Raw genomic sequence first — 21039 nt, 5'->3', positions numbered from 1 at the left:
TTAAAAGCGATTTTTTAAGGTTTTTTATTTTTAATTATATAAATATAATATTCGTTTAATCCGTATAATATTAAGTATAGGTTACCGGGTCGTTAAAATATTTATCGAAGTCGGTATATATTTAGTCTTATTTTTTATTTAGGCCGATATAGTTTAAATAAAAGTCTGCCGTACGGCCGGCTAGGATATCTAGAAAAATCGCGTAATACTAATTTTCCGGGATATTTAGTTAGCGGTAGGTCTTAATAAAGAGTCGTACTTTATTAGTAAAAATATTATACGATACGCCGGTATAATTATTAATTTCTTTTTATATTTTAAAAAATAAAACGATTTTAAAGCTATTTACTTTTTTATTATAAATAATTCGAGTTAATAAAATATTATACGTAGTAATATATATCGGGTTAAATATTTACGTATTAATATTAAGTGTTTAGCTAGGAACGAGGAAGAGAACGATATTTTAAGAGGCTTTAATACCGGGTATACCGGGATGCGTAATTAGGAAAGAGGGATACCGGTAGTCGGGGTTTAGTTATATAACCGGTTATACCGTGTAGGTCTCCCGCGTTTTTTATTTTATTATATAATTTTCGGCCGGTTATTTTATTAGGTTCCGTATAGTATTTTCTCTTTAGACGGTCGGGGGTCGGCGTCGTTATTTCGGCTTAGGCGACAGGGTACGTCGGTATACGGTAAGCTTTATTAACTTCCTAGTTATTATATTATTATCGGGGGTATTAATTCCGTTTTTTTTAAGTATATAAAGAGAGTTTTTAAAAATATATAATTAATGTTTTTAAATGCTTCTTTTATTTATTTAGCGAAATCGTAAGCGAATTATTTCGTAAGGGTATTTTTCGTAATTTTAAAAGAGTAATAATCGTAAAGGTATCGTACGGCGTATATTATTAATTCTTTTTCGTCGTTTCGGGTAACGTCGGGTCCGGCTCGTTATTTTATTTCTCGAGGTCGGTATTTATTTTTTAGACCCCGAGTTTTATTCTTATAGTCGTTATAGTTTTTTTATACGTAATCTCGGGTTCGTTTTTAAGTGCTTCGGACGGCTCGAACGTTTAGGGGACTTTAGGTTGTTCGGTATTAAGGTCCTGGCCTGATTAAAAGGTATTAGGGGTAGACGCTATTATTAAGGTATTATTTAATTAATTTATATAACGTTATTTTTAAGTATAAAGTAATATATAGTTTAATTAATTTTCCGATTATATTATAACCTAGTTTTTTTTTTTAAATATTCGTTTTAAAAGAGATAAAATTTAAACTTCGTATGAAAGAGGTAGCTTTATTTTTTTTAAGGATTTAAGAATCTTTTTAGGTTATTTAATACGGTCGCCTTATTTATATATTAGCGTAAAACCGTTTCTTTACTTTTATTAATTTATAATTATTTCGTATAATTATTAATTAATATTAAATAGGCTTTTTAATACGTACGTATGCTACGTAAAGGTTAAAACGGTGTTTATATTTTATTTATTTCCTCTATTTATTAATTAGCGGGAAGCCGCTAGCGCTTACCTTCTCGTACGAGGGGCTAATGATCCGTGCGTCGCACGCACGTGACGCCCTTTTCAAGAGGTGCTGGAAGCCCCTGGAGTGGCTGTTCCAATAATAATAAATAATAACTTATAAAAATAAAGGTAATTAAAGGGCGTAGATTTAAAAGTATTTATAATAAAGTTATTAAAGTTATTTACTTTATTAATAAATTAAATTAATATTTAAATTAATTATTAAAATAAAGAGTATTTATATAAAATATATAAAAAAGCGTTTATAATTATATATTTAATCTTTTTTTTATTAATCGTTATTATTTAATAATTTCTTTTAAATATACTCCGCGGTACTTAATAATCTCCCTTAATTATACTTCGTAATATTTAATAATCTCGCCTAAGCGTTTATTACGTTACGTGACCTAGTAATTATCGCCGTCGCTACCGGGCGTATTTACCTTATCGCTAGGCGAGGTGGTATTGTCGTTATTTGTTACTAGGGAAGGTCCAGGTTCATATTAATATAGCTGGCGGTGCGGTCTGTGGCTATGGTGTCGTAGCCTAGTCGGGGTATTATAGTTCCGTGCCGGTAGGTGGGGCTCTTAGCCGTATGGTTAGGTCGGGTCGTAACACCTGATCCGAGACTTTAACGTACGAGGCGAGCTATATAATATTATATAGGCGTATACTTAGTTATATAATAAGCTAAACCGACTAATCTACGCACGCTTACTAATAAAGCTTAAGAGTAGGTATTTAAAAAGAACGCTACTTTAAATCGTATTACCCCTATATAGACTAGTAGAATCAAGACTTTATTAATTTAAAACGTATTATAACTACTATATACGAAATCTAAAAAATAATAATATTAACGTACAACGCCTATTTACTATTTATTATAAACGAACCGGATACCTTCGGTATTATAATAATATAAACCGACGATATATTCAGCTTCGCTATAGCCCCTTTTTCTTAAAAGAGGAAAAAACATTAATAAAAGAATAATTCCGTACAAAGCCGAAAAACATCTTAATCGAAAACACGCCGATCGAGTTTAATAAAAGTAAGATTTAATTAAAATTATACGATATCCTTTTTAAATAAAAGGGATAAGTTAATTAATTAAAGCTTATCGATTTAAAAACTATTAATAAAAACTAGTAATACGTCTCTTAATATATAAAAAGAGTATACTTAACATTTATCTATTAGTTAAAAATAGCGTACGACCTATTCGTTACCGCTTAAATATAAACCTTAAAAAATAAAGATATTAAGAACTTAAACGAGCGTATTAATTAATAAATCTAGAACTCGATACGAGGCTTAAAATATATTCCGCTTAATTTTTATTATATAAAGATATATATCTTTACCGACGGCTCGTTTATAAATAATAAAAACCTAACCTTTTAACTTAAATACTTAATTTTATTAAATTAAGAGATAAATTATACGAAAAACTAGTTTAAAATTTAAAATAATATTATTTATTAAAGCTTAACGAAACATAAAAAGGTTATACGGAGCGTATTAATTAGCGAATTATACGGCACGATTTCCGATATAAATAACGGTATCGCACTAAGCATTACACTTAAAAGAATTATATAAACCTTAGGGTTCTAAGATATATTAATAACTTTTTATATAAACTCGAGGTTTTTTTATAACTACTTAATTAAGCTAGGTATAATAAATAAAAAGAGGCTTATAATCGATATTATATCCCTTTAAAAATTATACGAAAAAAGGGAGATCTTATAGATCTATTATATCGATAATAAGGACAACCTAGTAAACGCCCTCACCAAGGTATCCCTAAACAAGGCCCTTGAGCAAATGGTCTCGATAAACAGCCTTACCGTATATATAAAAGCGTATATCGAAAAGCTAGACTCGCACGTCCCCGATAAGGTATAACGTATCGCGATATACGACCGCACCTGCTATTATTATTACTTTTAAACCGTTCTTTTTAATTTATAACGAGAAGGAATACGCGTTAACGTATAATAATTTATTCTTATTCTCGTTATTATTATCGAATAATTAAAATAACTAATTAAAAAAACCTGCCACTTAATAAAAATAATATTAAGAAGGTATAATATTACTTATACGATTTAAGCAGGTACTAAATACCGGATTAGCGCAACTTATTCGTACGAGACCCTTACGACGAGAAGACTCGTTTTAATAAGAGGAGCTGGCCAAGTTTATCGTTAAAATAAAAAATTGCTAGTATTAGAATAATAAGAACTAAGGTTTTCTATATTACTTTAAAAGGGGTGCCACGTACTTACGCATACGAACCCTTTTATTTTATTTTAATAAGAGGGGTATATAATGCCCCTTATAGTTAATATAAGAGATAAATATAAATAATAGAATATAGTAATATAACCTCGATTAAACTCGAAACTTATTTATACGTAACGTATCCTATAAGCGAATATCTTATATAAGCGAATATCTTATTTTTTTATACTTTTTTTCATAAAATATAAGTTAATTTTATTATAACGTATTTAAAATATTAAAATTAATTAAAATCCTTATCTCTAGATATTTCTATATTATTTTAATAAGTACGCGTATTATGCCCGGGCTTTCCGTAAATTTTATAGCGTTATAAACGTGTCTTAAATATCCTTATATAATTACTCTTTTAACGCGATTTATTTTATAACTATTTATTAATATCCTTTTAAAATTATAGGTTTTTTTTAGTTTATATACGAAATAATTTTTTATTTTATAACCGTTTCTTTTTTATACGGCGGCGCCGACTAAATATCTTATTTACTTTTCGAAATATCGCGTTCTTACTTTTTAAAAGAATAACTCGGTATATAATATACGTTATAACTTTTACGATCTAATTAAAACTAATTAAAATAAACGTTAAAAAATTATTTTAATATTATATAATACGGTTTCGAACGTATTCGGTTTAGGATTAAGCTTTAATCGGGTTATTTAAAGTTTTTAATTCTTAAGAAATAAGTAGGCCGGAAGACGTCCCTAAAGGTATTAAAATACGTAGCTTTATATCTAATTATAAAATAATATATTCCGGATTATACGGGATAAATCCTATCCTTTAAAAGCCTCCTTATATATTCGAAACGGTGAAAATCGCTTGGAACGCTTTTAAAAACGTTAGTAGGAAGTCCTCTTTTGAGATATAGGTAATATACGCCCGTATAAAATATTTAATTTCTTTCCCGTACACCCTTTTTAATGTACGAAAATAGCCGATATTAAGAGGTTGGAGCTTATGCAACGAATGAGAAGGTATATAAAGTATAATAATCGAGTTCTTTTTATAATAGAGTTCGAAAGCTATCGAGTAGTAACTTTCGTAGCCGTTTTAGGATTAAGAGGCGATAATAACCCTTCGTACGAAACCTGATATATTAATTAAAGTATCGAATTTAGTCCTCGCTTTTTTTATTCGTAGTCCAGCTATTTTTAGTAATTACGATCACCTAATCCTTCAGTAATAAGCTATTTTCGTATTAAAAAGAGAGGTGCGTTTTTTTAGTAAAGATAATATACGGAGGGATAGCGTAACCGTGTAATCCGACGCTTTGAATAATTATAACTTATTTTTAATTCTTTTATTATATTACTTTAGGCTTTTTGTATTAATCGAAGGTGGTTACGATTATTTCGGACGAGATTTAGCTTATAAAAAAGCCGGTCTCGTTAAAGTTATAGATATCTTCCTTTTAAATCTCGTACTTATAAATTATATTTTATACGAGGGTAAATTACGCGTAATACGCGTCGGGATTTTCGTAAAGGATTTTTTAATAATCGATTCTTTAATTAAAACGCGTCCGGAGGTCTGGTTATTATTATATAAAGTTAAAGGCCTAATTAACGCCGACGCGTCCCGCGTTACGTAAACTAAATAATCAATTCGCTATAAGCCAGCTGACGGTGCTACGGTCACCCTATGTAACGGCGACCCCTAAATTTAAATAGCCCCTGACAGTACTACATATAAATTAGTATATAAACCAGTTAGTTTTTAATTTATAGTTAATTAAATAATATTATCGTCTTCTTTTTCTTTTCCTCTTTTCGATGGGCCGTAAACTTAACGAGTTAGTACTATAACGCGCGATTTAGGATGTTATAAATAGCTCGTTAATAAAATAAGCCGCCGAGAAGCATAATATCCCTAGAATAACTTTAAGGGCTCGGATTCACGGCCGCAAAACTATAAAACAACGGAATAAGTCCTTCCAGGCCTTAATAATAGCGGAAGAGTCTTAGATCGTAACTTAATACTTTATATAATATAATCTAAGCTGTTTACCGGCGTACGTTATTTTTTAGATATTCGCCTAACGGATCCTTTAAATTAACGGGATTAATATAATCCTCGGTAAGCACTAGGTTAAAAGATTTATTGCTCGCTATTTATTTATCGGTGCTACTTTTTTTAAAAGGATAGATTTTTTAAAGCTTAACGTAACTTCCGTAGAGAAAATTATCGAGTTTTTCGAGCGGTTTAATAATCCTATTCTAAAATCGATCCCTCTAGAGTTTCGGTTTAACGTCGACGAGATCGGTAACTAGCTCGGCTATGGAATAAATATAATAATTATTAGGCTTATTAAAATAAAGAGAATACTAGTTATAGACTCCCCTAACCGAGAATAGGCTTCTGCGGTCGAATATAATAACGCTTTGGGCCGAGCCTTGCCTCCTCTCATCATATTTAAGGGTCAATAGGTCCAGCAGCAATGGTTTCCGGAGGAGGAGGACTCGCTAACGGATACCATAGAGGATTAGGTCTTTGCGGCATCCCCTAAAGGCTAGACTAATAAAGAGCTGGCCCTAGTGTGGCTAAATGAGGTCTTTATCCTTTATATAAAGCCTAAAAACGAGGATTAATAGCGGCTTATTATTCTGGATAGTTACGCTAGCTACGTAAGCGAAGACTTTATTATAACGTGCTTAAAGTATAAGATATAGCTTCTCTTTTTTCCGGTATACTCGTCGCACTTATTATAACCCCTAGATCTTAGTCCCTTTAATATATTAAAGGATACTTATTACCGGAAAGTAATCCTATATTATATAGGGCTTAATAATATAAATATAAGTAAGAGGGACTTCCTTTTAATACTACGAGCTAATTAAAAGGTTTACCTTTCGGCCGTATATAATAACTGGCGGCTAGGCCGTAACTAATATATTCCCTCGCGATATTAACAAGCCCTTCAATAGCCGGAACCGGAGGATAGAAAACCAGGCAGAGGCAGGACTATTTAAGCCTCCCCCCGACGTTTTTAATAAATAATTCTCCTCTACAGCGTTACTAATACCTACGACCAGCCGCTAAATTAAAGAGTTAGCGGATACGCTTAGTAGTAATAATACTATTTTCGATAACGCAACGCGCCGGGTTTTATTCCGGAAGCTCTAAAAGAGTCTAGATACTTTAAACGGCTAGATCGGCTAACTAGAGCACGAGAAGTTAGTTTTAAAAGGTAATTTAAAGAAAAAAAGAGGTAAAAAGAGGAAAAGAGTAATACCTAACCCTAACTAGAAGTTTACGCGTATACGAGATGCTATAGCAGTTAAAAGGGAGATAAATAGCGTTGCACCGGAACCCCAGGCTATTACTCCTCCATCGTCGGCGCCGGAAGCCGTTATAATTAAATCTGACTCTAAATCTAAGATTAAGAGTGTCATAGAAGCGTTTCGGGACTGAAATGGTGTTTTTAGGATTTTATATTGATTTTTAATTAAATTATTCGTATTATTATTATATAGTATTATTATTAGTTTTTAGGGTCGCCGTTGCATGGGGTGACCGTAGCACCGTCAGCTGGCTTATCTTTTATATTACTTAACCGGGGAAAAACGATCACGTATTTAAATTAATAATATATTAAATAATTATATCTTTTTTAGAATTTAAAAGCTTTCGAGAATTCGTAAATATTTCGCGTTATATAGGTTAATTATTTCGTCTACGTTATAAAGTTTTCGATAAGACGTAATAAATTAATACAGCTTTTTATACGTTTAAAATTAAATCTTTTTAAAGCGTTTAAAACGTTAAAATTATATTACTTTTTTTTTAAAGTTATAGTATTTTCGGACGTAAAAGAATATAAAAAAAGGTTGAGGCTATAAGGAAATTTATAAAAGTGAGACATTCGCTTGTATGAGATATTCGCTTATAGGATACGTTATATACGAAAGCTTATTTAACACTTAGAATTTCGAGGGACGTCGTATACTTTCGTAGCAGCTCTTTATTTAATTCGATTCGAACCTTCTCGCGTCGCTTAAATTATTAAAATAATACGAACTTTTTTAATTAAATCGATATTATAATTATAAAGATATTATGTATTAAAGTTTTATTACGTAAATTAAAAAAAAGTAGCCGATTTAATAATATAGTCGACTTAGTAATAAACCACGTTAACTTTTTAATTAATTAAATTTAAACCTTCTCGTATTATTTAAATTATTAAAATAATATAATCTTTTTTAATTAAATTAATATTATAATTATAAAGATATTATATATTAAAGTTTAATTATATAAATTAAAAAAAAGTAACCGACTTAATAATAAATTATATTAACTTATTTTTATAATTAATATAAATATTTAACACTCGAAATCTTATATATTATTACCTCGAGTTTAACTTTATAAGCTATAAGTATTCTAACTTTTTAATATAGCTTAAAGATATTACTAGGATAAAACACTCCTTTCCGGCTATAGCGTAGTACTATAAATCTAAAGGGGTAGTGAACCGGTGAGTTAAAACAGATTCTTGACATATATCCAGTTGCTAAAGGAAAAGAAGCGTAACTCGATCCAATCAATAACTATGATTTCTACCACAAGAGTACCACGGCTCCTTTCAACAGGTCATAGCTTTCCCTGGACTAAACTGCTGGGGGCCCAAGCAAAGTCGTGAGCAGTATAACCTCGAAGTTGGGCGGCTCTACGGCTGGGGCTTCTTTCCGGATGCTTCCGGGTGCTTGTACAGATAGTTGGGGGCCTTAAGAATAATACTGAAGGACCTTCGTCTCTCCATGGGCGATATAGAACGAACCAACCTGCTCGTCTCATTCTTCCCTTGTTAATTACGCAACTCGGGGCTGGCGCTCGGAGCAACGGATCCCATGAGGATCCACAGGATAATAGAGATAGCGTGGAAAGGTAACGGCTTACTTTATAGTAAGAAAGATCCCTTATATTAGCGTAAGCAGAAATATTCACGTAAAACCGCGCTTATTACCGCAGCCTTACACGTGCGAGAAACCAGTCAAACATAACCCACTGATGTGTATCGTAGTTAGACGGCCAGGCCTATGGGGGGCAATGCCAAGCCGAGGAACAGTTCCTTCATGCCCCCCCCCCTTGACTTTGACGTCGCACACAAGGATGGCATAAGCGCGGGACCGGGGGTCATCCGCCCAGAAACTCGGAACCGAGATCTGGCCCCCATCTCGGCTGATATGCGTCTTACCCGTCCCCAGATTGGTCAGATTGGCGCGATTTGACCAGGATCCAGGGTCAACGAGCCTATGGGGTCCCAAACAAATCGAGCTGCACCCACTGCGGGCTGTGAAGAGGGTCGTCGTCCAAATATAGAATTGGAGTCTAGACGCCTACATACAAGCCTCCTACATCCTCTTTCTCATCTGCAGCCCTACAACCGTTTGGGTTACTCTACGTGCCTGTCCAATCAAGCATCGTTTTATGTAACACAGCACAAGTATACACAAGGATCCTTGGTGGGGCAACTGAGAAAGTTCCGGGAAGCCAGGTTCTCGCTTGACCTTTGTTGACATCATTAGCGTCTTCCCTTCGCCGATTACCTCAGTTATTACTCATTCCCAGTTCACAGGGTGTGGCATAGCCAGAGTATATTCTTAGGTACACCAGCCTCCGAGGACGTGGAATTTATGGTGACCTTGATACACTAAGTAAAAACATCGGCGACCATATCACACCAGGTAAGTACTTAATAATAGAGGACGATGTATTATTCGGTGGGGGTTCTCCTCGTCTTCCGTTCGGTGTTTCAAGTAACAGACCTTCTGTGGCTGAACTCGGGACGGGAGGATCGCTCAACGATAATCCTAGTAAGGCACGCCTTTGTCTTGCTCTTTGTAGTATCTATTGGCCAGACCGGCCAGAATGACATAGCATGGCGCGCATCTGACAGTAGAGGGGCAGTAACACCAACAGGATTGAGACTCAAACAGCCCGCGGGCTTCTCTGTAGCCCTACTACCACGTTTGTTCGCCGGCGTCTTCGGGGTTTCCCTCCCACATAGGAGCCCATACCCCCTACAGGCTCCTGCCATGCACATAAGCGGGCTATCATGTCTGTCTGAAAGCCCCGTTCACCTACCTTATAGAGACTATTCCCGTCCGCTACACCGAGCCCGGCTCTGGGGTAGTTCTCCTGCGGCAGTGTAATCTATTGCGTAGGTTTGGAGACCAAAACCATCACCGGGTCCTCTGAGAGCAGGGGAAGTAAGCATCTTTTTTTTGGACTATATCCCAATTGATCCTACGACTTCATTCTTCTCAGCTTTGGAGCCCGAGTATAGCTCTCTTTCTAGACAGGTACGCATCGCCTGACCTCGGTTGCCCCCAGCCTGGATTGTCGGCTATCATGGTCAATGGCTGGAACACGCGTCTCTGCTCCCCCACCCTCACTCGCGCCATTTTGAGAGGGCCTGTCAGGGTATCGTAATCCCAAGTAGAAAGACCAGTATGCAAGCTCTATCCGGGGACTTCAGTTACAAGAATAGAATAGACCGCTAAACCTGGATGTGATCCTCAAGGCCGACCATAAAGTTCCACGGGATCGTTAGATACTGAATATTAATACGGTTATTCGTCGAACGCAAGCGACGGGCATCTTCACGACGATCGTACTCGACAACGGCCATCAGCCAAGCATCAGCCTTTCTTCCGTTTTACCAACCTTTTACTACTTTTTACCAACAAGTCAGGGGAAATAAGGACAGCAAACATGCCGCCATCCTCGAGAGCACATGCCGCAAGGCAATGGCCACAAGTGCGAACACTTGGTATGCAACTCCTTGTATCTCCCCCATGCCTCTATTACTCATCAGGTATAGCACAATTCGAGCAACGGTTCAGGGAGCTCTATATGGGCGCTTGCCTCCGCGCTTGGCTCCTGCCCGAAGAACAGATGTGGCTATATACTGTAACAGAAAAATTCGGCACGGAGATCACTCGGGACGGTTTAGCTTGTACGTAGCTTCAACCCCCCTCCCCGCCCCCTTATTGCAGTCCAAGTTTTGAATACATGTACTAATCAAATGTGTGGGAACCAAGGCTGGACGGCCTCAGATCTCGTCGAGTTCCTCGCCCTCACCCTGCCGCAGCCGCTGAAGACCGACCTCTACATGGCCAGCCTGCTCCTCCAACGCTGCCTCCTCCGTCTCGGCTCGTATCTGTACCTCAGCCGCCCCACCCCTGGCCTGACGTTCGGGACCCTCAGCGTCGCCGTCGCGATCCTGCTGCAGCGGTACGACGAGTCGGCCAACCCCGTCATCGTCCGCATACGCCAGCGGCGCACTGCCGCGCACCGTGTCAGACGACGAGCACCTGCTGCAGGCGCACCAGCTGCTGCTCAACTGCAACCACCGGTACGCGGACGCGGGCCCCGGCAACGTCATCGAGTTCGGCCCGGCCCTGGTGCCTGCGCACGAGCTGCCCTCGTCGCGCTCCGCCGACGTGGCCGGGGCCGTCCACCGCGACCAGTTCCGGTCCCTGCTCAAGCTGCTGCTCTACTGCGAGAGCCCGCCCTTCGGCCTCGACGCCGACGGCGTGGGCCCGAACGCCGATATGCGCGGGCTCGAGGGGGCGGCGCGGGATGTGCTCGCGCGGTTCCAGGGGCCGGAGGGTGGGGTCAGGGGTGGGGTTACGTGGGAGTCCTTTGAGATGGCTTTTGTGTACATGGCGGTATGTGTACACTTACCCGGGTGGAATTCCATTTTTCTGCTGCCATTCCTTTTGTCTTCTGTCTTGAATAGCGGCTTGGAATGCAGAGTTTTGGCCAATAAAGGGGGACTAGCTAACATGAACCTTTTGTTTAACAGCCACGTTTGATGACAGGGCTGGGCAACTTGCTCAGTACCTTCGTCCTTTGTCCTGTAGACATCGACCAGATGGGACGCCTGTCACGAGACCGACTGATTGCGGTTATACAACAAGCCATGTCGGCCCCTATTAACCCCATGTACAACCCCTACTAAGGCATGGGACAAACCTAGGTCAAGGGTTATATACTTGGGAGTGGTTATAAAGTGACTTTGTCACATGGAGACCATACCAATGGGATGGTTGTCTTTGACGGGTTCCGTACAATATCGGATGTCATCTATGGGAGGATAGACGATCCAACATTTCAGATCACAGCACTATGTAACAGAGATATCGCCAGCATGACACATGATCATGATCGCTAAATAGACGTAGGAAATATAGATGGCGCTCAATTTTCAGTACAATATCAAGTCAGTGCGGCAGAAATGTAAAGTTAATAGCGAGCAGCCATTGCCAGGGAGTATATTTTTGCTACCGTATCTAGCAAGAGCTCTGTAGATCATAAGTCATAAATCATGTTATCTAACTCTTATATAATACACATATTGTCTCTCCCAAGCATGCTCTCTTTCGCAGTCCCTAAATCACACTTCAGACCTTGTAGTTTATACGCTTCCTCGGCCGTAGGTTATAAACACGCACTATCGGTGCGGGTTTAGCTCTGGCCCGTCGTTTTGGTTTGCCCCTTATCAGACCACCGGAAGATGATGAAATGTCTGTTGGCGCTCCGTTGCTTTCCGATGATACGCCGGGCCCTGGGTGGGCTTGGGGGTTTGAGCAGGCAGCAGCTCTGCCTCTGCCTAGTATCGGACTGCTCGAAACAACTGGGCCGTCATCTTCTGATCCGAAACTGAAGTCGGGCGTGTTTCTTCCGCTTTCGTCATCGTCGATTACAGCAACTTTGTCCTCATTAGTAGACCGCTTCAAGGGGCCGACCCCTTGTCCCATAACATACCTGTAATATCACTGCTCGGCGGCGTAGGCATGCCTCTCTTGCGTTTGCGAGAACCAACACTAAGACTCTCATCCACGTAGAGGGTTTCCGTTGCTTCCGCTTCGGTATCCATAGAAAAAGCAGTAGTGTGTTGGAGAAGAGCCCGCTCGTTCCTGAATCTCTCGCGCTCCTTGATGACGGTTTGGGTCAACATGGCGATGGCCATGTCGCGCTGTGACAGCATGCTCCTGAGCCTTTCCGCCTCAGCCTCTAGGCTCGCCATCTTCTGCGTTCGCACCCTCTCCTCCAGCATCATCTGCTCTATCGCGGTTCGGCCTGATTCCATCCGCTTTCTTGCTGCCGTGAGAGCTTGCTGCATCCGGTTGTCGCGCTGCTGTTGTTCCTCGAAAAGCCGCCTCCTCGCTGCCGCGGCTTGATCATGGTCGTCGAGGTCCTTGTCTGAGAAGGTACTGCGCTTTGTTGTCGAGTCAGGAGACATGAATATACCGGAATCTTCATCTTCATAATGTTGTTGTGCCATTGCTGCACCTGTCTGTCTGGCTTGTAGATAGAATAGAAAAATGGTGATAGATATCGAAGTCAGTCGACTGATTATGGGTCCACACACTCTCCAGGATGAGCGAGAAAGATGCAAATATGAGTGTTGCCTGTTTTTGAGATCCGATGAAGTGATCTCGTTCCAGTTGGTGCCTGAATTGATGTGTCGTGATCCCATAGGTCATAAGGGGCAAGGAACCCATAATTACTGCATGAAAATATTTGCCTGCCCCAGACGACTAATAATACCCCGAATGCCCCCCTTTAGCCCTATATACTTCCGTATGTTCTGTTATAATGATCCATTCTACAAGGCCTAGATGCCTTACTGCGGGTTTCGCTCATTCCACTTCCGATCAAATACATTGAGTGATCGTTGAGCTTTGTTGCCACTTGTTAGCTTGTCTTTCATCTTTGCCTTGGACGAAAGAACAAGGAAACAAAAAGCAAATACATACCTGAGGGCACTACGTCGAGTGCTTTGATGGATCGATTTAATGGTTGGCTGAGCATGAAAACTGCCGCGCTCGCGACGTCCTCGGATAAAAGTGGTCTAGAAAAAGCAAGCACCATCAGCCTAAGGCATATTCACCCACATATGGGAGGGTAATTGTATCTGCTTACTGGAAACCTCTCATAAACTCGTCATACATCCCCTTGTCAAAGCCGACCCGCTGCTCGTGAAAGTGCGTCGCCACCACGCCGGGCCGGAGGGCGAGCACGCGGATATCGGTCCCGCTCAGCTCGTTGCGGAGCGCATTGGTGAAGGCCTCCTGCAGGGCCTTGTTGGCGTGGTAGACGGCCTCGCCCGGGAACGGCGGCGCCTCGAGCGCGGTCGTCGAGGTGATGTTGAGGATGGTGCCCGCGCCGCCGGCGCCGCGCGGGAGCATGGCCTGGTTCAGGACGGCGTGCGTCATGAACATGTAGCCGTTGACGTTGGTGTTGTTCATCGTCACGATGTCGGATATGCTGATATCGGGGAACCTTGCCGGCGCTCCGAGAGCGAGTCCAGCCTGATTACACCGTATTGTTAGCTAGGTCGCTCCCTAACGATAAATTCGGACAAGGCCAAATGCGGGGGCGTCGTTACATTGTTGATCAGGATGTCGATATGTCCTGCTTCTTGGACCGCCTGCGAGACACTCGTTTCGACTGCATTGTGGTCGCCGACATCTGTAGCATATAAAGAGCCTTTAAAGGCTGGGTGCTGATCCGATAGGGTCTGAATCAACCTTTCAAGCTTGTCCTGTGGAGTTGTCAGCACAGATTTGAGGATTAGATCTCAGGAACCTTACCTTTGATCGAGAAACTAGTATAAGCCTCGCCCCTTCTGCAGCTAGAGCGTGTGCGATAGCTTCGCCAATGCCCATGGAGGCTCCTGTCTTATCGTGGCTACGTCAGTATTCTGTATGCAATGAAGCATAAGGCGAGGCGTCTTACAAGCAGGACGACCTTGCCGCTTAAAGCCATGACGAGGATATGTTAATGGGATTTGATGGTGTAGTAGTAACTTGGTAAACTCTTTCTCCGCGGTGCTGAAATATTGTTAATCAGTTTGGCACCACTTCCCCGTGCCATTTATGTAGCTGTAACGTCATTAGCTGACTAATCGCTATGACGTAAAGGATATCCTTCTACTTTAAGGGAGTATATCGCCCTGCATAACACGAGGAACAACTTATGTTAGTCACACCTTCTTATTAGCACATGACACTCATAATCGCTTCAGACCCGCATGCTTAAACTGTACAACTCCGGTACTGGTTTTATTGATCTTGGCCGCCCAGTCCTAAATAGGCCAGGTACAAAGCCCTTTGTCCCCCATCCTCCACGATCGTGGTTATCTGACCAATTGCCCCTTTCGATCAATTTCCGACGAAGAGGCCAAGCGTGGCGCCCCCCATGATGGCTGCCGTCAGAACCATCAAAACCCGTAAGAATGTTATTGGTATATACCCAGTTGAAGCACGATCGCTGTATACGGTGGGCTTGAGGGTTGCTGATGGCCCTCGTGCAGATCCGTAACTCGAGAAGAACGTTGACATCGAAAAGCTATGCCCAGATACAGTTCCCAGGGTCAAGGTTATGTTTGTCGTTATTGTTGTGTTACAAGGTGGCATGCGGGTAGAATTTTGAAATGGACCCCATGTCGGCCGCGCCGAATTGGGCGGACCGTTGATAACGGCTGGGGTTGTTACAGCAACGGGAGATTTGGTTCGCGTTCGTGTGTTTCTTTCTGTTGACGCCGGGACACCGCCGCGAGTTCTGGTTCGGGTTTGTAGTGTCCCTCTGTTCCCTTCTGTCGTCGCCGGGACCGCACCGGGAGCTCCGGTTTGCGTTTGTGGCGACCCTCCGTTTCCTTCTGTGATCGCCGGGGCCATCGGGCTGCCGCCGGATGGGTAGGTCATGGCCACCGTTAGTGGCTGAGCGCCGCAGGATTTGCAAGTCTCGACTGCAACCGTAAATCCGTATGGTACAGCAGTTGGTGTCGCGAAGGCCGGCAGTGATGACATGCCTACGTAGGTCTCGGTGATGGTGTAAGTCTGGTCTGTGAGGCCGGTAGGGCAGAAGGCCGAGAAGGTGGTCGTATATGTGCTGAGAGCAGTACAGGTGCTGCAGTCGCACGCGGCGCAAATGGGCATGCTATAGGATACAGTTCCCGGTCGCGCCTGGGGATCATTCTCGGTAGGCTTGCCCCCGGGACGTGCAGACGCGGTTGGTGTGATAGCCAGGCATTCTGTCACCATGGGCGTCACGTAGGATAGAACCTGGCCGTCTACTGCTCCGATCAGTCCGCATGATATCACCGCCTGGAGCGATAGTAATAGCCACATGGCGTAAAAGGCAATAAGGGGAGCGCAATCGACAGCGTTAATATATCAAAGTGATCTCCTCTGATTGATTGAGACGCGATTATTGAGTACATGGACTTGTTGTCGCCATGACAAACTCATACTCATTGCATGATTTGTCGCGCCACGCTGTAGAGTTGAAGCGCCTTTGTTGTTTTGCTACCTGTTTGCTCTGGCATGGCGACGAAAGCAGTTGACTCAGTTTACCGAAAGGGGGGCTGAGCTTCCCGTCCATGTGCCGGCCTTGGCTCCGTATCAAATCACAACCAGTCGCTCTACTGCGGTCGCTGGAATGCCATAAATCTGAGATAGTCGATCGGGAGATCAGCGTGTTGGGCCGTGGATCGCGTCACGACCATCTAAACAAGGCTATCTGAGACATCGTGGCTTGGAGTCCCTCGCTTGTGGCGTCTAAGGGTCTCGATGTGGAACTGCGAGAATGTTTACACCTGGCGTCATAAACAAACTGGCTCTTAGCAGCAACGCCGCAAGCGATAGATGTCCATATGCTGGACTCAAGGCCCTGCTAGTGGATGTTAGCAAGATGAGAGCACCTCTGTACATGATGCGATTCTGTCGGCTTCACGTTCGTATACCCTGGAGCTGAACCATGTCGTCACTTTGGTCCCTTCGGGGAGAGTTACGATGAGGAAGCATCTGTTGATGTACTATTTCCTTGCGGCGTCCAAGTTCAACCCGGCCAGATGTGACGAACAATCACTCCAGGCTGGGTTCGCACAGGACGAAGTGAGCTTGGGCACCGCATCAATCTGCTACACTTACATTACCACCATTATTGTAACGATCGCGACAGACTCGAGCGACACCCAAGATGACGTAATAACCCAGCTGCGCTTACCATCGACCAACATCTCCGATTCTCTCGCACGGCAGACTCAGTGTGATAAGGGCAGTAAGGGCTTGGTTCTGATTCAGCTAATAATTGACTATGGCACTTCTAGGGGCTCTTATCTGTCTATCATTCCTCTCCTTCTAGGAGGGTGATTCGTCAGGCTTATATACACCTCGTCTGGTATCCTCTGGACGTCCTTTAATCCCCTTAGCCGCCATATCCTTTAGGAATGCAGTTATTCGTTGGGCCGATATGCATGCCATCGTTGGCATGCGTGTGACACTCAGACTCAAACTCAGTCTCTTGGCCAGGCTGAGGAGGACTCTTCGCCACTCCAGCGAGCCAATGCCAGAATGGTGTCATTGTTGATATTTCCAGCAGCAACACACCTACGACGAGTGTCGCCACCTCTTCTCAGGAGACGGGCAACACAACGCCGAGTACCGAGTTAGCGACAGACCAAACGCAGCCCACCACAGGTGCATCTGGCTCTGGTGTAAGCCAGGCCGACACAACTTCCTTAACGCAGTCTTTTGCAGAGTCTTCGACTGGCCGGACTTTCATGATCGATGCAGGAGGGAAACCCACTGAACCTAGCTCGAGTGAGGAATCCAAGACGGGTTCTAATCTTACGTCTTCAGCAGAAGGTGTTAGTCAGGTCACAACCAACACAGGTCCTGATCCCAGTACGACTGGTGCTTCAACGGATGCCACGGACCGAAGCACAAGCCTTCCAAGTCCCTCGTCCCCGGACAATACAGCTTCCTCCTTGATTCCAATTGCCTCTTCCAGTAGCGAGGACACCAATAATAGCAGTTCGGCGGGCATGGTTTCAAAGTCGGGTAGCGAACTTTCGACTACGTTCGGGTCTACTGGGGAAGCTTCCAACAGTGGCACAGGCTCAAATTCTATACCCACGGGATCCGAGTCTCCACTTTCATCTGGTTCCACGGATGCGCCTGTCACGAGCTCCACGGACCAAGGGACGAACACTGGCATGGCCGGTGCTTCGGGCTCGCCCTCCTCAAGTAGCGGCGTTATCTCGGGGCCATCATCGCAAATCCCAACCTCCAATACGGCGGGCAGCAGTGGCCAAAGCGTTGGGTCTGCCAGTTCTGGATTTGATACAACCACTTCCAGGACAGTACCGATCCGGGAGCGCCAAGCAGCCTCACTGTCGGTACTCAGCCATCGAACTCGGCTGGAGGTAGTAAGCACAATCATGCAGTCATGGACTATAACATACTGAAAAAGACTCTTAGATACGGCCACTAGCAATGCACCTTCAGTTAGTGATAATTCGGTATCAGATTCCTCAGATCGGACAAGCGCCCCATCTGCGACACCTACATCCGGTATGACTTCCAATCCGCCAACTTCACGGGCTTCATCCGAGACAGAGACAAGCCCTGCCCCAAGCACAAACACATTAACGGACCAACCCACAAGCGATTCGACATCATCGTCATCATCAGGCATCGCTGAGTCCAGCGATCCATCCCTAGGAGTAACGGCTTCCACTGTGACCACTTCGGCAAATGCAACAACGCCATCTACTCAAAGTACTGAATCTCAGTCGGAAGCACTTAGCGGCTCAGACTCCTCAGGAGTAACGGCCAGTTCCTCCTCAGTCGTGATTGATGGCAGTGGGACGAGCAGTGTTAGTAGTTCAGGTGAACTTCCAACAATGACTGCTTCGTCTCCGACTGGCATGGAGAGTACGAGTAGTGCCGGAATTAGCAATGCTACTCCAAACCCGTCAACAGAAACAACGCTGATAGAGACCACCAGTACTCAGCCCACAAGCGAGTTTCCTAGTGATTCCTCGTCTAACGCATAGGGTCCAAGTAGTATCTCCACAGATCAAACTGCAAGCGAGACGGAAGGGACAGGCTCTCTTCTATCGTCAATTACCACTGATGTATCTCAGCCATCATCTTTTTCCACATCAGATAGCTCGGCATCGATGGGTCAACCGAACATGTCGTCATCCCAAGAGACCAGTGCAGATACGGCTACTGTTACAGGCTCGGGGACTACCGGTTCAGCAACAGATACTCAAGTCAGTAGTGAAACATCAGACGCTGTTGATTCAGCAAGCACCACTAGCACTGATTTGCCCCTTACCACATCTTCTGGGGAGTAACAAGATACAACAGCCACTTCTTCCGGTTCTGTCGCCAGCAGCTCTGAATCAGACTCTACGACCCCCGAGAGCTCCACGATCGATGCGAGCTCCACCGCTAGCCAAACAGTCATCAGCTCCTCCGCTGCTCAAGACCCGGAGACTGAAACCTCCAATACTTTTTCGGAAACTTCGAGTTTATTTACAGGGGGCAACGAGTATACAAGTACAGAGCAGAATGATACAGCGTCTACAAGTGTATCATTTACCTCCCCGTCAGATTCATCAGATAGCATGGCATCATCTTGTACGGAACAAGATACGTCCTCGGTGCCCAGTGATACGAGCAGCACAGATGCCATCACTTCGCCCAGTCTTCCATCGATCACCTCCGTTCCGTCTCAGACGGTAATATCACTGCCAACATCATCAGAATCAGGTGACTCTTCCTCGTCAAAATCAACCTCGAGCGACGGTACAAGTATTTCACGGATATCTCAAACCACAGAAAGCAGCAGCGGAATAGGGGCAACAAGCGAATCTGATAGCACGACCAGCAGTGATCGACTCGAGCTCCGTCCAGTCGGACACAATGGAATCATTGTCTTCCATAAGCACAGATACTCAGGCCAGTTCGGCATCTATTGCTTCTTCTACCGCCGAGATAACAAGCGAAACATCAAGCTCTGTACCCCAAGATACGCCTTCAACTTCATCAACAGATCGTGTGCCAACTACGACATCTGGCGACTCTACATCAAGTCCTGAAATAGAGTCGTCTACCAGCTCCGGTTTCGACGATGGGGTTTCCAGTGATAGCTTTGTGGGAACAGCCACTACCTCTTCAATGGAGTTGAGTATCACAACATCCGATCAGAGCTCTGGCTCTGGAACATCAGAAGCTTCTACAGAGTCATCTACGAGCCAAGATAATAGCAATAGCTTTACCGCAGATACCCCTTCAGCCACACAAGATACTTCTGCCACGGTCACCGGCACAGAGAGTAGCCTTTCGACAACCATAGGATCAATTCCGGCTACGGATAGCACTGAATCAAGTGGCATTCCTTCTCTCTCTACCACAAGCTTCAACACGGGCTCCTTGGCAAGTGCTGAAAGCAGCTCTAGTAATGAACAGGCCTCAACATCATTGCCAGACTCGCTCTCCAGCACCAGCTCAGAGTCAGAAACAAGCCAGGAATCAACAACTTCCGCCGATGATACGGGCTCACTCACCGTACCTTCTGCATCTTCCATAGGATCCAGCAGTACAGACCCTTCTAGCCAAACGGGTTCTAGCACCAGTTTCGAACCGTCGAACACGGTTTCAACAATACCACTAACTACCACGGACACAAACTCAGGGGCATCCGAAACCACAGGTCAATCGAGTGCTACAACGGACAGTTCAGCTACAGCGTCTGATTCACCAGGCACGGGGACTATAGCAAGTAGCGAATCCATCACAGAGTCCGACTAGAGTTCAAATCTCTCCGACCAGTCAATGGCTACCTCCCTATCTAGCGACACGCTGATGTCAGAGAGCGCAACATCGACTGCGGACTCAATTACTCCGTCTGATTCAGTTACTTCTTCAGACTCTGTTACTTCGTCAGACTCGGCTACTTCGATAGCCAGTAGTTCGAACGCATCTACTCAGGCGTCTGAGACAGACCTAAGTCCCGGTTCTAGCGAGGCCAGTATCCAGTCTACCACTTCTACAGGCAGCGAGCTGTCAGTCACTGATACGGCGACTCTTTCCACCGAAGACTCAAGCACCTCGAGTCAGCCAGTGGGAGCAAGCAGTAGTAGTATCGTATCCACACAGACCGACTCCCTCGACACCTCTGCCACTTCAATGACCAATACAGACAATCTCTCCACTTCCAGCAGTGACTCGACTGATGCCAGCAGCTCCGACAGCTCTACGGATACGCCCAGTTCCACCGTTACAACAAGCGAGTCGAGCGGGTCTACTATGAGCATACCTTCATGAACCAATTCGGGCTCAGCAACACTAGAATCACCATCGATCACTG

General features: G+C 43.4%; 6 protein-coding genes across 6 annotated transcripts; 3 read left to right on the top strand and 3 right to left on the bottom strand.

The window, feature by feature from the left end:
• Nucleotides 1-10575: 10575 nt before the first annotated feature.
• Nucleotides 10576-11827, top strand: PG994_000587 (uncharacterized protein; the record flags this gene model as incomplete). The annotated part of the gene is made up of 5 exons (XM_066851996.1): nt 10576-10633; nt 10685-10819; nt 10905-11161; nt 11187-11534; nt 11672-11827. 5 exons carry the CDS (start codon nt 10576-10578, stop codon nt 11825-11827), a joined length of 954 nt encoding a protein of 317 aa, XP_066722628.1.
• Nucleotides 11828-12601: 774 nt separating this feature from the next.
• On the bottom strand, nt 12602-13153 carry PG994_000586 (uncharacterized protein; the record flags this gene model as incomplete). Its single annotated transcript, XM_066851995.1, has 1 exon — nt 12602-13153. The coding sequence occupies one exon, from the start codon at nt 13151-13153 to the stop codon at nt 12602-12604; it is 552 nt and encodes a 183-aa protein (XP_066722627.1).
• Nucleotides 13154-13495: 342 nt separating this feature from the next.
• On the bottom strand, nt 13496-14640 carry PG994_000585 (uncharacterized protein; the record flags this gene model as incomplete). The annotated part of the gene is made up of 6 exons (XM_066851994.1): nt 13496-13551; nt 13629-13723; nt 13795-14183; nt 14261-14416; nt 14466-14552; nt 14611-14640. The coding sequence occupies 6 exons, from the start codon at nt 14638-14640 to the stop codon at nt 13496-13498; spliced, it is 813 nt and encodes a 270-aa protein (XP_066722626.1).
• Nucleotides 14641-15276: 636 nt separating this feature from the next.
• PG994_000584 (uncharacterized protein) lies at nt 15277-16004 on the bottom strand (the record flags this gene model as incomplete). Its single annotated transcript, XM_066851993.1, has 2 exons — nt 15277-15555; nt 15690-16004. 2 exons carry the CDS (start codon nt 16002-16004, stop codon nt 15277-15279), a joined length of 594 nt encoding a protein of 197 aa, XP_066722625.1.
• A 457-nt stretch (nt 16005-16461) lies between these two features.
• PG994_000583 (uncharacterized protein) lies at nt 16462-18715 on the top strand (the record flags this gene model as incomplete). Its single annotated transcript, XM_066851992.1, has 4 exons — nt 16462-16597; nt 17214-17979; nt 18021-18085; nt 18138-18715. 4 exons carry the CDS (start codon nt 16462-16464, stop codon nt 18713-18715), a joined length of 1545 nt encoding a protein of 514 aa, XP_066722624.1.
• An 877-nt stretch (nt 18716-19592) lies between these two features.
• Nucleotides 19593-20996, top strand: PG994_000582 (uncharacterized protein; the record flags this gene model as incomplete). The annotated part of the gene is made up of 2 exons (XM_066851991.1): nt 19593-20470; nt 20525-20996. 2 exons carry the CDS (start codon nt 19593-19595, stop codon nt 20994-20996), a joined length of 1350 nt encoding a protein of 449 aa, XP_066722623.1.
• Nucleotides 20997-21039: the final 43 nt, after the last annotated feature.

Source organism: Apiospora phragmitis (genome assembly GCF_038363925.1).
Source record: "Apiospora phragmitis strain CBS 135458 chromosome Unknown utg000001l:1.0-2902119.0:1.0-2906034.0, whole genome shotgun sequence".
Classification (NCBI taxonomy): Eukaryota; Fungi; Ascomycota; class Sordariomycetes; order Amphisphaeriales; family Apiosporaceae; genus Apiospora; species Apiospora phragmitis.
The sequence above is the reverse complement of the archived record's forward strand: the minus strand, read 5'-3'. Positions and strand labels throughout refer to the sequence as shown.